Source organism: Amborella trichopoda, chromosome 2 (assembly GCF_054954075.1).
Source record: "Amborella trichopoda isolate Santa Cruz 75 chromosome 2, AtrichopodaSantaCruz75HAP2 v2.0, whole genome shotgun sequence".
In the NCBI taxonomy this organism is placed as follows: Eukaryota; Viridiplantae; Streptophyta; class Magnoliopsida; order Amborellales; family Amborellaceae; genus Amborella; species Amborella trichopoda.
In genome coordinates this window covers 50,870,381-50,888,383 of record NC_142337.1, presented here as the reverse complement: position 1 = coordinate 50,888,383, position 18,003 = coordinate 50,870,381, and the positions used below count along the sequence as shown (strand labels likewise).

Here is an 18,003-nt window from a genome sequence, read left to right as displayed (position 1 = left end):
GCAATTTTAAACAATTTAATTAAGGTACACTTTCAAATTTTATCATAACATATAATTGGTGAAAAAAATATTTAAGATTATTTCGAAATCTATTTTCATATTTAATTATAAAATTGTAAACTTCAAAAATGGTTCAAATCAAATAGATCTATAAATATATGAAAATTTTGAAAATGGACGGTCTAGATAATGTATTGTCAGATACACTATTTTTAGCACTTAATATCTTTTTTTTTTTTTTTCATATTCATACTTCTCGATATCAAGATGATCAATTAAAGATTTTTCTCAAACAACATTTTTTCGATGGAGTTTTTAAGTGCATCAATAATTCTATATTTTAAGGTTGCAAACCTATATAAACTGAGCCACTTTGCGCAATTGAAAATTGCAAATTACACAAAATCCCCAAGATTATTTTAAATGATAGCCCGGTCCTCCATATTCGAAAGTTGGAAAAGCTCCAACTCCCATTTGTCTCAAATGCTAGGCCATCTCTCTACATGCTGTTGGGACACGAATGAGTATCAAGGTAATGTGTCTCAAAAATGTGTTTTTATTATTGTTTTTTTAACTACAATATTTCAATAAAGGAAAGTGAGAAATTAAGTGATATTAAATTTTTTTATTACGAAGATATAAAAATAAAAGCTAAAAAAAAAAATATCTCAGTTTCTAAAGCATTAGAAACATGTGTCATATGTTTAGTGTGTTGACACATGTGATATACAATAAACACAAATATCATATTGGCTCTTTAATAAGCATTCTCTATGTGAAGGTTAGGAGGCTATATTTTCGGTTAAATAAACGTAGTATCCATTCCCTCTAAATATTCCCAAGCGCAAGCTTTTTTCATTTTTCTTTATTTAAGAATCATGCACGACATCCACATTTTCCATAATTTTAAAATACATTCTCAGTAAGGATACATTTCGTGCAAAACAATTAAAAAAAGATCCATATCAAAATGAATATTTATGGGGAATGGATACTACGTCTATTTAATTGGAAATATAGTGGCAAGATAAGCATGGATAGAATTTGAAATAAATATATTCAGAAAAATTTAGGTGTAGTACCAATAAGAAATAAGATGAGAGAAATAGTAGATTTAGGTGGGTTGGTCATGTGTGTTGCAAACCCGGTATAATACCTGTTAGGAGGTGCGAGTTAATTCAAGTGGAAGGCTAAAAAAGAGCAAGAAATGGGCTCAAAAGGATATGGTTGAAAGTAGTGAGAAAATATATAAAGACTTATAACCCCACTAATAATATGACTATCAATAGAGTAGAACGACATACTATGATTCATATAGCCGACCCCTAATTACTTGAGAAAAGGCTTTGACGATGATCATGATGATGATTATGAAATGTAAAATTATGCAACTTTCCCATGCTAGAAATATCGATTTGGTGTTAAGAGGAACTCAAATTGCTTCTACTTTTCCCAACTTAGAAATTGCGAATAGTGTTAGAGGAAGGGATTGTATTCAATGAGACCATTTACCTTTGATACAAGGTGGTTACAATTACTACACAACCATCCGATGTAAAATTTGATAGCTTGGATGTGTCAAAAAGTTTGAAAAAATTTCTTTTGAAGTTTGAGCTTGGTCAATGAAATAATTGCAGCCACCCAATTTCACATCCAATGGCCAAGAATAATGTGACCATCTTGTACGAAAGATAAATTGTCTTATTTCATGCTCTCCCTTAGGGGAATTCAATGTCATGGCTTAGGAACACAACAAACATCAACTTAGGAAATTTCTTTCAAAGAAAAATTTAGCGAACCGACCACACACCAATCTTACCCACCTTTACTTTTGTATTACCCTACAACATTGTATTTGATAATATTTGAAAATTCACTACCAAGTAACCAATAGAAAGCTCAAGCTTATTTACAAGAAGAAATAGAGGATGAAATCCTAAAACAACCACAGTTCTATCTTATTACTTCCAAGATATTATATGGAAAAGGTTTATATGAGGGTGGGACGCTAAACAATAAAAAAGCGCGCCTCAAAAATTCATTAGAAGATGTTTCGATGTACAATAATACTCAAATTGATCATCTTGATCTCAAGATGTATGGACATAAAAATAGTGCATCTTGTAATGTACTTTTTAAACCATTGATTTTCAAAATTTTCAAGTATTCATAAATCTGCTTGATCTACACTGATTGTGAAACTTTAAATTTTATGGTTAGAGATGAGAATGAAAATCAGGCCATCACCAAGATTTCTAGTAGTCAAACAACATCTTTAGACACTATTTAAAAGTATGCTTTACTTTGATTGTTTAGGGACTCAGCCAAATACAAACCACACCCTTATAAAAAAACACCCTTAAGTTAGCAGTCTCTTTTTTTGCAAAAAGTTGCTTGTCACTAAATAAGTATTTATTTTTTAAAGATACTCAAACAAAAGGCCTTCTATTTTTCTTTGAAAACTCAATGTTCCTTCATTTTATGTTATAAATAGGTTGATGGGAGCAAGTTGGCTTCTCGTCGCCAAACCGGTTCCTACTAAATATCGAGAATTGGCTGGTTCGCCCCATGAAATGGTAGATTCAACTCCTCAGAACCGGCCCCAGCTTTTTAAATTTTAAAATTTTAATGATTGGTTGGCTGATCCAGATCGTTGATCTACCAAAAGATATAAAATCTATATTAGTGATTCGGATCAACAATCTATTTTTTAAAACCTTGATCAACACCATATTTCGTGATGGATTTTGAAATGGGCGTTTTCTTTTTAATTTTTATTGTGGAGCCCAGGTCTTACAGGATCATAATGCCTTCTTATTAAAGTGCTCATCAACTATAATTTATTTTAAGTTAGGAAAATTTTTATATAAGATGCCAATCATACTAGAAGTAAAATGTACTTAAAAAAAACTCATTAGAGAAGGTTGTTTCGATGCTTAAAAACCTTTTAATTGATAATTTCGACCTCGAAATTAATGACTATGATAAAAAAAGAATTTCAAATTCTAAAAAAGTAATTCTTCCAACACATCATACAAACTTCAATATTTTGAAGTGCTTGTACATCTGTTTGATTCAATGTTATCAAGTTTGCTTCACTACGGCCATACCGGCCGAAGCTTTCGGTTTTTTACACAAAACCAAAGCGAAACGAAGAGAAAATCACTCACTTCAGCAAGATTTGGAGTGCTTCAGGATTATTCGGAAGCTTCATATTTGCTTTGGCCAGTAAAAAAAATAGCTTTATACAAGTATTTTTAATATTTTTAATTTTGTACTTTTTAAATTTTTAATTCTTTTTATTATTTATATATACATTATACATAAATATCAAATTTATTAATATTAAATTAAAAAAAAATTAAAACTTCTTTCGAATGTACCGAAACACCCAAATCCTTCACCTCACCGAACCAAACCGGCCGAAGCACTGTAATCCTTCTGTTCCTCACCCTTCGAAGCGAATATGAATAGCACGGTTAGGTAGCTCTTGCAAGACAAAATTTTGGGAAAAAGGAAACCGACAGTTCCAGTGCACCGACAAGTAATCGCTCTCTCCACCCCCCCCCCTCTCTCTCTCTCTCTTTTGGGGACGAGATTTAGAACTAAAACTGATGGTACCTACCGCATGTATCTTCCCCCTCTCTCTCTCGCTCTCTCTCTCTTCCCTCTTTCTGTAGTTCCCTGTAGTATGGTTTTTTGGGATTTGGTCTTCAGGTTTTGCTAGTCGCGTTTTTCATGGTTTATTTTTAGGGATTACTTTTGTCGTCTGATCATGGAAGAGAAGAAAATACTATCTCATATACTGATAGATGCAAATAGCTGCTCGTACCTTCAAACTAATTCAAGGGTCATTCATGATACTGTGGTTTCATGAAAAGTTAATTTGATTCAAATCTGGAGCTCCACAGGCTTTAGCTCTGTATTTACATTCGACCCAATCTTGCAGTTGCTTGATGGATACTCTATAACATTGTTTGCTCGTTGGTAAAGGGCAAAAAAAAAAAACTATATTTTCATGTATTTCTTGCCCTGTTCTAGCCCTTTTTCTTTCCCGTTTTGCTCTTTTCTAATGAACCCAACTTTAGAAAAGGAAATTTTGATTTTCCATGTGCTTATTGCTCTGTTTTAGCTCATTTTCTTTCCTTGTATTGTCTTTCCTTTCAACCCCAATTTCTCACTTTGGATACTCTGATTCAGAAACATGAATGAGATATATTTGTTCAACCATATTGGGGGCCTTTTTATGCCCTTTTCTCTATAGAAACAGAAATTTCTGGCTTGTTGGGTTCTTCATTACTTGTGAGAAAATGAGGAAAACCAGTAATAATCATTCTGGGAGGCCATTCAGTGATAGAAGATGGCTTCTTCCTTTCATGGCTACTTCGCTTGTGTCCCTCACTCTCCTCCTTGCTGCTGCATTTGGTCTTCTCTCCCCCCCTTACAGCAACAATAGTCTCTCTCTAAAATTCGTTTCTTTTTCGAGGACAGATGACCCAGTTGGTTACTTTGTAGAATCTGATTTGAAGAACCAAAAGCCCCCAATTAGGGTTTCAGAACCTCCAAGAATAGCTTACCTTATTGCTGGTACAAAGGGTGATGGCCCAAGAATTAGAAGGGTTTTACAGGCTCTTTATCACCCAAGAAATCGGTATATATTGCACATGGATCTTGAGGTTCCACCTAGAGAGAGAATTGACCTTGCCATATATGTCAAGGAAGATCCTGTTTTCCGAGAGGTGAAGAACGTGATTGTAATGGCACAAGCAAATTTGGTGACCTATAAAGGACCCACTATGATTGCTTGTACCCTTCAGGCCATTGCCATCTTGCTTAAAGAAGGTGGGAATTGGGACTGGTTTGTGAACCTCAGTGCTTCGGATTACCCTCTTGTAACACAAGATGGTTAGTTTTCATTCTTTTCCCCGTTTACTTTTTCTTTATTGGATCATAAGAGGAGCAATTTAGGCATATTGATGGCTTATTTTGTATCTGTTATAATAAATTTTTTTCATAATTACTCTAGCTGTTGTGCTCTTACTTTATGTATATAAAGTGTGGTTTCCTTACTATGTGGTGTTTAGCATTTCATTGCTCTGTATTTGAGTTTCTGAGAGCTGAGAAATTCACTAAAATGAATGGATACATTCTTGAATGCATTGCTGTTAGTTTACACTGCAAGAAGAGTGGGCTTCTAAGTCTGCGTTGAAATCATCGCATTGGAGTTTGCTATCGTGTAAGTTTTTTGGTTGCCATATGACCCTGAGAAATTCCTTAACCAAAAATGAACCTGCAAGGTGTTTCCAGCTAAAGTTTTAGTATATCACATTGAGGAAAAATTGTTTTATCTCATGAGCTATTGGTGAATGGACAATAGCCTGATTGCAGAGTTGATAAATTATTTGAGCTAGCATTATAGAGGAAGTGTGTTGTGGAAATTTCCCTGTCGTGGATTCATTCAGATTTGATGGTGACATTAGAAAAGCGTCCCAAGTTTGATTCCTGTTGCATAACGACCCAAAAAGTGAGATTGAGAAAAATCAAATTATTGAGGGATTAATTTAACTCCAGTTCATGGTACCCTTGTTCTAGGAAAATACATTTATATGGGTGGGAGTGAAATTAGTTTACTAGGTTGTACTTCACTGACTTGTCGAGTCCAATTGGAACTCGTTAGAGTCTACTCTAATGTAGGATACTCACAGATCCCCCATGAAGAGGATAAAAAGCAAATAATAAAAAACAATACTTACTCAAATTTCCATGTCAGTTTTGGCACCAACTTGGACGAGTCTTTATATATTTTCAACAGAGAGAGTTGAAAGAAAATCGTTACTCGAAAAGTTTAACCTGAACGGCATATTCCTTGCTCTAGGCCCCTGTGGTCTCATTTATAACCTTCTTCTTTGTTGTGCTCTTTCTCTCATCATTAATATGCGATAAAATTCCAACTTAAAGACTATTTCTGTTCCAGTGTTTCTCTCATCTTCTTGCAGGATCTTCTCTTTGTTCTGATAATTGTGGTGATCCGCATCTCGTTCCCATTGGAATGCTACAGATTTTTCCAGAATGATATTGGTTTCTGTCTGGCATAGTCATGAAGAAACAATCTAAACAACATGCAAAGTGGGTAGTTTTACTTCATGGTGCAATATTCATGCTACATGGTTGGTGGCTTTTTTTGCGACATGCTATGGCATTCTATGTCCACTTTCATTTTTAGGTCTCTGAACCTTAGCCCTGCTGTTTTCTATCTGACAATAGTATTATGTTTAACATTCATAATGCACAGTTTAATTTCATGATCCAGTAGTTCATTTATAGTTTTGGGCAACATTTATATCATTCTATATGCACTTTTGTTCTTGGGTCTCTGAAGTCTGGACCATAGTAGAATACTACTGGTTTTCATCTGGCCATATAAATGAAAATCGAAAGTTTGAATATGCAAAATGAGTAGCTCACTTAGCTGATCCATTAGATAACATTTGGAATTTTTGACTCCCTTTTCTGTGTTGCACTCTTTATGGTGCTCCTCTCATCATAAATAGGATGATTCTCTTGAAACTTGTTAGTTATATGTGTCTCCCAACAAAATAGTGATTGCACATTGTCTCTTCCGCAGTTGCATTAGCCATTTCTTAAATTATATTCCTCCTATCTTGACAGAGAGCCATTTGTACTCTCCCCCTGGTTCTAACCCCTTTCTCAATATGTCAGTTCTATATTTTTTATGTTTTTAATTTTTTTTAATAATTTATTTCTGAAAATTATCCAAATTTTATCCTGAAGTTTTTGTACCTTGTTAATCTTCATTTTCATAAATAGTTTTTATAATTACTGAGTCATGCCCTTAGTGCTCGCATAACTTTAGTCTTTTTTTAATCCGACTTGGTGGTTATCCAGTCAAACTTGAGACTCAAATTGTTGTGCGATGCTTTAAGTTCCTTGTCTCGCTTTATGTTTCTGCTGGTTGTGCAAGAAGAATGAAGCTATTGAGAGCATTGTGGACATTGTTGGTTGGGGCATCTGATAGTGTTGGGAGCGCTGCAAGAATTTGCCGTCATGCACTTTATTTATTGGACAAATCTCATTTCAAGTCTCCTTGTTTTAAGATGCGAATTTGGAAGTCTATGGGGATTTTTGTTTTTTGGTAAGAAAGCTTTTGTCCAGACATTGGATGTTGATGATACAGCCCTTATGCCCTGATCCCATTTCCAAGAGCGAAACCCCTAAATGGAAGGCTTTGGATGAATACAGGGATGACTTTAAGTTGGAAAGTGTGATGTTGAAAGGAATTTGTCGGGACAGGCCTTTTCTTTCTTTTTTTTCCTTTTTTGAATGTCAAGACAAGGTTTTTTCCTTCACTTACTTAGGTGGAAGATATATGCTAAACTTTTGGTTCTAAATTTTAGAAAGAAGAAATGATAAATTTTTAATAAGAAATAAATTTCAATTGTCAAAAAAGAAATAAATTTCAAAAAGTCTTCTGTTGCACGCAATTTTCTTAAATTTATTCTGAGCTCCAAAACATTTCTGCTAGAGGGATTTTGATGAAACTGTTGTCCAGTGATCCATCCTATGAGGGGCTACATTTTCTATTTTTCAAAGTTCTATGGTGGGTTACATATTCATGCAGTGGATTTCATGGTTGAGTTTTCTTTTCTTCAAATTTTATTTTTTTGGAAAATTTTATTTTTTTGGGCAATTTTCAAAGTTTAAATCATTTTTTAATGGATACATGCTTTATGGTCAAATCTTGAAAGGTTCTGAAAAGGAAAATATAGCTAATCCTGTTTCCAAACCTTGTTGTTAGATACAGCCAAATCAGCCAACCTATTTGTCACGATATTTACCTCCTTAGATACATGGTTGACAATCAGAAAAGAAAAATTAGATGATAGGAATGAAATTTCTCTAAAGATTCCCTTTGTTCCATGACATGGGGGCTTCCTTTCTAATCACTGAATAACATCCAAGTTAAGCCATTGATACATCTAAGTTATTGCCATCTCCGACCAAGATCCTGACACCTACAAGGGCCACATGGGCTTTTAAGCCCACACAATCTTCTAAATACCAGCAATACCAGATAGCTTCAAAATTCTCCCCTTTTAGGTCCTTTTGGGTTTCTGCCTTCAATACGCACACTCTCCCCCCCACTAAATCTGGGCATCCTCTGGAAGCTTCATCTAAATTAATATTGCTGCTTGTGAAGCATTCTATGACGCGCACTGCATTTAGTTGGATGTTACAGATTCATATTATAACTTCAAATGGCATGTGGTTTCTGAAAAGCATATTTGAAGATGTTATTCCTTCCTAATGTGCCATCCAATCGCCATATGTATGGTCCAACAGAATGTTGATGATTTCTTGCTATGCCCCTTTTCTAACCACCTCCATGCCTATGAAAAGAAGGAACAAGCAAGAACATGGTATATGTTTAAGAAAGGTAACATGCATGCACTGTTACCAAGACACCTTGCCTTTGACTTGGTATCATATTGACACTTCTACCTAGACACCTTGCCTTTGACTTGGTATCATAGTGACAATTCTACTCTATGTATGAGATGGTCATCACTTTTTAGTATGTATTGTTATTTCATATAGGGAAAAAGTTTATATAAGATGTCAACCTTATACTGTACGAGTAAGGTGCACCTCAAAAACCCAATAGAAAAGGTTGTTCCTATGTTGGAAAACCCGCAAATCGATCATCTCGACCATGAGATTCATAGACATGAAAAAAAGGAGATTTATGGTCCTCAAAATAGTTCATCTTCTAACACATTATTTGGACTGTCCGTTTTCAAGATTTTCAAGTGTTTATAGGTCTTCTTGATCGTAACTATTTCTAGAAATTTAAATTTCCTAATTGGGGGCAACAATAGATTTTCATATCATCACAAGCCTTTGCGGCACCAAAACTTCATTTTCAACACAGTTTTGAGGTGCACCTTACTTCAGTAGTATAAGATTGACACCTTATACAAACCTCACCCTTCATATAGAGGAGTCTTCCATTTTATTTCACTAAAGTGCCATGGCTTATGTGGTGGAGTGAACATTGATACTTCACACCCTGAAGTCCAGGGTACAAATCCTGGCAAACAGACTTTTTGTTTTTTGAGCTCAACTATTTTTTTTAATTTAAAATAATAAAAAGCAGTGCTAAGTGTTAATTCATGAGGTTTGAATGCTGAACTTCAAGTATAAGGGGCAGCCTCTCTACAACCTCATGAGTGACATCTTTATGAAAGAGATGTATGGATGTTTTATTATACACTTCTTAGAATGTTTTACTGTAGGTTCAGGATTCATGACAAGTTTTGGCAAAGTTTTAAGTTGGCTACCTACCTTAACCTTACACAACCTAGCTTCTTTACCCGGGTATGGGACAGGTTAAGGGAAAGATTAAGGTTTTCTAGACCAATACTTTTTAAAATGCTATTTAATATAAAATGTAAATGTAATTCATGAGGATTGAACTCCGAACTTCAAGTATAAGGGGCGGTCTGCTCTATCGCTGCAAACACCACATGTTTGATAGAAAAATACATGCAATTTTGTTATATAAGCTAATTTTAAATTTTTTAGCTTAAGGCACCATTAGTCGGCTTCTAACTTGGGACTTTCTCATTTTCAGTGAAAATACAGGCAGACTACCACTTTAGCCATGCGACGCTAATGCATTAAGGTTGAAAATTAAATATATAAGTAAAATTTTAGTAGTAATACATATAGACATGTCGGAGAAGGATTGAGTTTTTGGCTTCAATCATTGAAGTTTTTTTTCTTGTAAGTGAACCACATTAACAGTGGCATGTGGCTCTCTAAATCCACTGAATCAGACCACAAACTTGACTCTTACCACAAATTACAATGCACAGATTTGACAGATGCAAGGTCCCTAGGACTCCAACTCCAAGACTCATTTAAGTCTCTCCTCACAGATATTCTCTGAACCAAAGTTTAAAGGTTTGAGATGATCACTCTTATTATCACAAAAATGATTCTCGATTGCACTATTTGAGTTGAGGTACGAGGGCACAATTCTGGGGAATAATGAAGCCATGAAGTGAGCGATTACTGATTGCCTATTTCGTTTGTTGCTTTTAATGTCGTACTTTATATTTTGCTCATGAGTTTACCCAGGAAACAACTCTGCATACTGGCTTTGGAGAGGTGTAAGATCCCACCAACGAGGTGAAAAGATATGTGAAGGTCTTTAGGACGGAGGGCAAACCTTCGTAAAGCAACTTTCATCAAGCTCCCCCTCTGATTCAATCTCTCTTATTTTGGATCTCCTCCCTTATTAAGATGTTTCAGAAGCTCCAATATGATATTCCATTGTAGGGTGAAGGCCTGAAGGAATTTGTCGTCATCTTGTGCAATTGTATGGAGAACTGAGTAGTGGGGAATTGCGACTGATGTGCTATCTTCTCTTGAAATTAGTGTATGAGGTTCTTGCAGACCTGAGGGGAGGTCATAGAAGTTCTAGTCTCAGGCTCTGTCTCTGCTGGGCCATGGGGGTAGATTTTTAACAGGGGGACTTGTCACTATTGTTGTATTCCAATGAGTCTCTGGTGCATGAAAGGGGATGAAATTTGTGGATCACTTGTTTCCATCTGGAATTCTTTTAGGAGTTAAAAACATTTGTATAATGTTTTCAAAGGCCTTGGGCGGCACTAGAGACACTCATTTGCCATATGCATGGAGTTGGGAGCAATGGAGCCAATTCCATCCCCTGTATGGTGAATTGTAAATTGGGGATTAACTTATGGGTGCAAGGGGAAACCTCTTTTTTAGAAGACATTAGTTGGAAGAGAAGGGATATACAGAAGGGATATCAAGTACAGTAAGGTCTAGAAGCATCATTCTTCATGAAGAGAGTAACCAGAAATGAGTTTTGGAAATGTCCTCGAGAATGTGACCATGGAAGGAGAAATATTTGCATTAGGATTTGATTAGGATCATAAAATGGTGTTGGCATTGGCCCTAATATAGGGCTCTTGCAACTAAACACTGGATCTCTAGGGATGTGGAGCATTCATCTTGGGCTGAAGGCCAATCACTGTGGTTAACCCAACCACTAGTCACTAATGGCATTGATTCCTTTTTCGTGGTCATATGGTTCAGAGCGGGGATTTCCATACTGTGAAGCTCAGAGGTTTTCTAGTGCGTCTATCAACTTTTCTTTTTCTTTGGGGTCATTGGAGATATCTAACCCATTACCCTTGGGTATAGTTGTTCACATATTGGGTTTGGGTCTATAGGCATTTTTCGCCATGCTTATTACAATCTTGAAACTCATACTATCTTTAAGTGGAGGCATTATTATGTGGAAGAAAACAAATTTGTTTATCTACTTGAAAATTTTGAGATACCTTGAATTTCTCAATTCATCTTCGAACTAAGTTTCATTTCTAATTTGAAAGCTATTATTTCCACATTGGGCTTGTTGATGTCATGATGTGCAATAAAAATGATTCACAAAAAAAAAAAAAAAAAGGAACAATATTTATACACGTTTTAGGATAAAGTGATCCCCAAATGAGTGCCTTGCATTTTATTATCTTGGCTTCGATGGACTGAATTTTATTCTTTCTTGGTGGATTCTGCAGTGTTCTATTATTGCTTCTTTAATTTATGCGCTTGCTTTAAGTTGTTATCATATGTTTATAAGAAGCTGACATAAGGGGTTGCCTTGCAGATTTGCTGCATGCTATGTCCCACATGTCAAGGGGTCTCAACTTTATTGAGCACACCCGTATTGTTGGTTGGAAGGAGTAAGTATAATGAGTTACAACTGATACCAATTTTCATGTTCTTCAGCAAAATGCTTTTAATGTGCCTTCTTTGGTCAATCACACAGCAATATTGGATTTTTGACAGATAGCAAGAGTTGTGCATCATAGGCATTTCAGATTACTTTTTATAGCTTTTGGGTTGTGTACTAATGAAGGAATTGGGTTCTTTACAGGAATCAAAGAGCAAAACCAATCATTGTAGACCCAGGACTTTATCTCTCTAAAAAGGCAGAAATTTATTGGGCATCTCAACGCCGGAGTCTTCCTACTTCTTTTGCTTTATTTACAGGTAACTACTAAGTACTTGCTTTAGAGATTCAAAGGAATAATGGAGTTTTTGTCAAACAGTATCTAGAGATATGTTAAAAAACCTTGGGTTGTTTTATGTCACACAATGGGGGGTGAAACTGCTTGAGAAAGCAATTTCGGGAGCATTTATGAAAAAGTCTCGATGACTCTGGGTGATGGGGAGATTGATATTAGAAAATGTAAGTTGGAGAGGGAGGGAGGGTGATTTCTGTGTGAGTGTGTATCCCTATCTGGTGGTACGGGTGCCTGGGGAAGAGAAATTAAGAAGGCGGGGGGGAGATTTTTTTACACATTGGGGGTGTTGGGTGGGAGAGGGGGTGGCGGAGCTTCTGCACTTGTGATTCAACTCTCATGGGCTTTTCTTTCTTCACAGGCTCTGCATGGGTCATGCTAGCTCGACCCTTCCTCGAGTACTGCATATGGGGTTGGGAAAACCTTCCCCGAACCATCCTGATGTACTATGCCAACTTTGTCTCTTCACCTGAAGGCTACTTCCACACCGTCATATGCAACTCCAAGGACTTCAAAAACACCACATTGAACCACGACCTTCACTACATTGCATGGGACAACCCACCTAGGCAACACCCACTTTCTCTGTCCATGAAAGATTTTGAAGAAATGGTGCAAAGTGGTGCTCCTTTTGCTCGAAAGTTTGCGAAGGATGATCCTGTATTAGATAAGATTGATAGTGAGTTGTTGGGTCGAGCTCACACTGGGTTCACGCCTGGTGCCTGGTGTGCTGGTGGCTCTAGAGTTGGGTCCAATGAGGACCCATGTTTGGTTCGAGGGGATGACTCGGTCTTTAGGCCAGGTCCTGGATCAGAGAGGTTGAAAGGCCTGTTTGAAAAGCTTTGCTCGAAGGAATTTCAGGACAAACAATGCCCTCTGTAAGGATGATCGATGTGTACATAAAGGAGAGTTATAGTTCACGAGCTGTAGAATTTCCTTTGTTTTTCTTACAAAAACAATTTTCCTACAAAATTGGATTTAGATTTTTGGACTGTAATTATTTTGAAATTTTTTTTTTTTTTTCTTTGGTTTAATTACTGCTGTTTGATTTCGATTTTCATTATTTTGAATGTTTTTTTTTGTTGGTTTAATTACGTGTAATCCCATACCCATATCTGACATGATTGGTAATGTGTGGGATTTTTGGGCTGTAAAACTTTTCTGGTTTCTCTTCCTTTTTTCATTTTAGAAGTTTTCTTTTGTTTCTGGACTTCTTGATCTTTTCTTTTGTTTGGGTTGAATTTTCGGCAGCTCACCAACTTGGATTAGGAAATGGAGAGAAACCAACTTACTCGTGTCTGTGTGTGCGAGCAACAGTGGTTGTCAATGAGTAATTTACAATCCAATTCCTCAGTCGAAATTCCCACGACTTATATATTCATCTTCACTCTCATCTCCTGAAAGAATAACATTTCATTGGCCAAAATTCCTGCAAATCAACAGTCGTGATCGCTCTTCGAACTCTCTTTCATCAATTACAACTTACACCTCTCTCTAATAAGTTTCAACACTCAGATTTCCTAAAAATAGCATCACTCTTAGGCTGAGATTTTCACGAATTACATTCATGGTTATTCCTATTCTCAGTTGCAAATTATGTATCTCTTTCTAGTGGAGAAGTTGCCAATACTTCTCAACCGCCTTTTCTTCATCAAAATCAGTAAAATAACCCTTCTTCACAACCAAACCCTCCTCTCCACCCAAACTCTCCACTCTCCTCTGCACCTCCTCAGCCCCAACACTCGTCTCCAACAAATTACAAGCAATCTCCATTATTCCCTCTCCATGAGCCAAAGCCATGGCCTGAACACCAGCCAATCCGCCACCTCGTCCACTCACTCTTCTTGCTATTTTACGACAAATTTTGATGTTTTCTGTAAAAATGGGTACGTTGTAATTCGCTACCCAAGGGGAAGCACCCACTATGACAACGCCCTTAGCTTGGGAGGCGAATTTTGGGCCTGCATCGGGTTCAGGAAGGGAGGCCATGGAAATCAAGGGTCCAGTCCAGTGGTTGGGGTCTTGGGGGAAGTTTGGATGGAAATAGCCAAGCTCTCGGCGGATGGAATCGAGAGTTCGGGCACCTTGGTGCGCAGCTCCATAGAGGTAGGTTGGCACTGCATTGACAAGAACACTTTTCGTTTTTATGGGATTAATGTGTGAGATGATTGCCACAATCTAACTTCTAATCCTATCGCTGTACCCGAAAGAGAAAAATAACCTCCATATGATGATGAATGAATGGGCAGAAAGTGGTACTGCTCGAAGCATGGTATTCCCTGGAACAATGTCCAATTGAAGGATGCACGACTGATCACAGTACTCACCACATAGGTTAAGGCCAGTTCTAGTGGGTTCCATTCGCTCTCTCCAACACCGTCCATCCATTGAATGGACAGTGCTAGTGCAAGGCTGAGATACATAAATACCATAGTTCAGGTATTACTGTGTGCCTCCATTCGAAAAAAAAAAGTATATAATAAGACCACTGTGTGCCTCCATTCGAAAAAAAAAAGTATATAATAAGACCATTTTTCGTTAAAACAAGAGGTCTCATAGTTATTAGATGTGAAATCGGTAGTTACATACATGTCTTAACCATGGTAATAAATTTTTTAACTCTCCAACACATACCAAGCTGGTTTCTTGTCTAACACTTAAAAGCATACCATGACCTCCTTGTACTAAAAAGAGACCGTATTATAATAATAAATCCCATTTGAAATTAGTGTTTCTATCCCAAAAAAAAAAGGAAAAAAATCCCAAAATTTGCTGAACATTTCTTTTGAGAAATGTTGGGGTTAACTGACCTTGGAGTTTGTTGCCTAACTCGTTCGCAGCGGATCTAGCGAGCCGAGTCGCATCTTCAAGCGAAGCCTCAGCCAAAGGATGGAAGCAAATATGGTCCACCACGCCTAGCCGAGGGTGTGAACCGGTGTGTGACTCTAAGTTGATGACTCGGAAAGCGGCTTCTACCATTGCAAGAGCCGCACGATGAAGGGCACCAAGGGCTGAGATTTGACCAACAAGGGTGTAACCGACTCGGTTGTAGGGCAAGTCCTGGAACTTGTTAACGATGGCAGCTTGGGGATGGAAGGGTTTGGCGGCCCGCTCGATCGAGTCAAGAGCCGAGGCATTTCGGCTTTCTGAGATGTAGAGTTTACAACAAGCTAGCAAAGATTGCCTCATCATTTTTCAATTCGTTTGATTATTTTTTGGGTGTTTTTTATTCCTGTGGATGAGAAATTTTAGAGGGGATAGAAGGGGCGTTGGGTTTGTTGGCTGTGGGTGATAGAAAGAAGATGCTTTTATCTTTTGTTTTTGCTCGGTCTGGGTCCTTAGGACAAGGCAATTTTTTTATTATTTTCAGCTCTTTTTATTACGGGTGGTTTGTGTAGACAATCAAAGTAAGTGCACCTTCAAATAGTGTCGAGAAATGTGGTTCAAAATATATTTTCATCTAATTATAAAATTTAAAGCTTAAAAAATAATGTAGATCGAAAATGGACGGTCATTGTTTCTAAAACTTGAAATCTATTTTTTTTTTCATGTCCATGCATCTTGATGTCGAGATGATCAATTTGAGGATATTTGAGCATAAGAACAACCTCTTCTAGTTAATTTTTTGGGGTGGGGCTCTAATTTGATTGTTTAGAGCTTCAGCTCTACGTAAACTTTTTCTTTTTATTACTGAATTATTTTAAAAAAATGATTTGATAGGGCTGTAGGCCATCAATATAAGTGGGGCTGCAGCCCTCCTCACCATCTATTATTTTTGAACGGTGAGGATTTATCAAGCTTAGGTCAATATGGACCGGGGCACCTAGCTCATATAGCATAGGAAACCCCCTTTCTCTTTTATCCAGACGTCTATTCTCTCTCCCTCTCTCTCTTAGGGACGTGGTTTTTATGCGGTCCAAGCCTGTAGAAATACGGGCCCCTTAATAAATTTATTTTTTAGATAGATTTTTGCATTTAATTTTTAAGGATATGTAATATCTAACATAGAGATCAGCAACATGAATAAATAAATAAATTTTAAGAAACTAAAAATAATAATTCTATTAAGAAAAGATTTGGACCGCTAGTTTCAATTTTTTTAGATAGACTACATACTTGTGGACCACATAAGTAAAAATGCGATCCAGCCCCCATGAAACAATTTTCCCTCACACTACTCCCTTGCGTCTATTGTCTCTCCCTCTCTCTGTCTCTCTCAAGTGGAAGGTGCAGCAGAAGACGATGGGTGAGAACCCAATAAAATTCCATATGGAAAGACTATGCAAAATGTCAAATTGTTTTGGCAATTTCGTACATTTTTTTATCCACAAGAAAGAAAAGATCACAATAATCTACCATAAAAATCAAGAAAAAACTTAGAAATTGACGAACTTATAAAGTTTACCTCTAAATGAATAAACTTTATTAGGAGTATTGTACATCGAATTAAACAAAAGCCAGAATTGTAAACATCAAATATCTTTTTTAGTTTAATATACTAAAACCAACAAAATTTTTATTATAGATTAAGTGAAGTGTAGATAATGCCAATATAATCCGCGTAAATTTCAAAATAATTAAAAAGACAAAAGAGAAGGGCCTGTAAATTTCAAATAACGATAAGAATTGGTAGTCAAATGAAACCGACACTGACTAATACCTAAAATCATACAAATCTTAACAAAAAGAAACAAACTTTATGCGATGCAGTCTAATGCAACGATATTTAATAAAAAATGGAACATAACCTAGAATTTACTAATACAATATGATGATATTTAACAAAAATGGATCAACCCCAACAAATTTCATGATAAGAAACTAGGCCTAATCACCAAAAAATAAATCAAAATCTAAATCCCATGGCTTCATCAAAAGAATAGGATTTGAATACCAGATTAAGAATAAAAAAACCTATAGAATCATACTAAAACTAGGAAAATAAGAGTTTTTACAACGATAAAGAAGAATCAAAACCTTGTTAAAACAAATATTTCTTGATCCTTCAATATGTAAGGATCTCGAGAACCCCTTAGCTTGCGGAACCGGGAATCCCATATACCGAGATCCCACCCAAGATAGTGTACATGATTGGCTAAACGCGAAGTAGATGAATATAACTATAAATCGAGTGCGAGAAATAAAACAAACATAAAAAGCACACTACAACAACACCCCATAAAGCTACATCCACGGCCTCGACAACTAGAAATCCGCTATCACAATGAAGATTACAATTTTAGGTTATAAGAGATAATACCTATATTTAAACATCGATTAAAAACCATTACCGATCTTTCCTGCTAAACCCACACCCTCGACCAAACACCGTTGATCAACCTCTCTCCCACCACAATGCTGCTACCGGAAGATAACCTCGAGAGCAATATAGAGATTTTTTTCTATCTAAAAGTGGAAGTTAACCAACGCAAAACTCATGGGAATACTGCATCTCTCTCGGAGGCCATATCTTGCTCTCTTGGAGACCTATCTCCATATTGGAGATCTATTCTCATAACCCCCAAAGGTGTGACCCTTAAAGGATGCATATTATGCCCTCCTTCAGTCTCTTATAAGATATCACTTTCTTGCTTTCCAAACAAGTTAATTTTCTATTTATCATAATACCTTAATCTTTAGAAGAAAATATGGGTACAATGACTTAGCTATCATTAAACCCAACACAATAACCTGTTCAAGAATGGTAAAATGCATTCCCCTGCTCATCTCTGCAAATTTCTTGTTACCACAACAAGCCATGAAATCCATGTCCTTAAAACCTAACTCTATGTCCATTTTTCTAGGTGTTTCTCCAATGAAAAATAAATAAATAATTCAAATCTCCAGTATCTTAAGTCATTGAAAT

The 18,003-nt window shown here is 36.5% G+C and overlaps 2 protein-coding genes across 5 annotated transcripts; one reads left to right on the top strand and one right to left on the bottom strand.

The window, feature by feature from the left end:
* The first annotated feature begins 3,466 nt into the window (after positions 1-3,466).
* LOC18431584 (beta-glucuronosyltransferase GlcAT14A) lies at positions 3,467-13,134 on the top strand. 4 transcript variants are annotated; one of them, XM_088858477.1, is made up of 4 exons: positions 3,467-3,544; positions 11,720-11,795; positions 11,990-12,105; positions 12,499-13,134. In XM_088858477.1, the coding sequence occupies exons 2-4, from the start codon at positions 11,734-11,736 to the stop codon at positions 13,017-13,019; spliced, it is 699 nt and encodes a 232-aa protein (XP_088714603.1). In that variant the 5' UTR covers positions 3,467-3,544; positions 11,720-11,733; the 3' UTR covers positions 13,020-13,134. The 4 variants fall into 4 exon arrangements, with proteins under 4 accessions (XP_088714603.1, XP_006841769.2, XP_088714604.1 ...); XM_006841706.4 differs by having other exon boundaries at positions 3,500-4,905; XM_088858478.1 differs by having other exon boundaries at positions 3,500-6,223.
* A 401-nt stretch (positions 13,135-13,535) lies between these two features.
* Positions 13,536-15,453, bottom strand: LOC18431585 (folic acid binding / transferase). The gene is made up of 2 exons (XM_006841707.3): positions 14,948-15,453; positions 13,536-14,254 (listed from the first exon to the last, which is right to left on the bottom strand). The coding sequence occupies exons 1-2, from the start codon at positions 15,327-15,329 to the stop codon at positions 13,746-13,748; spliced, it is 891 nt and encodes a 296-aa protein (XP_006841770.1). The 5' UTR covers positions 15,330-15,453; the 3' UTR covers positions 13,536-13,745.
* Positions 15,454-18,003: the final 2,550 nt, after the last annotated feature.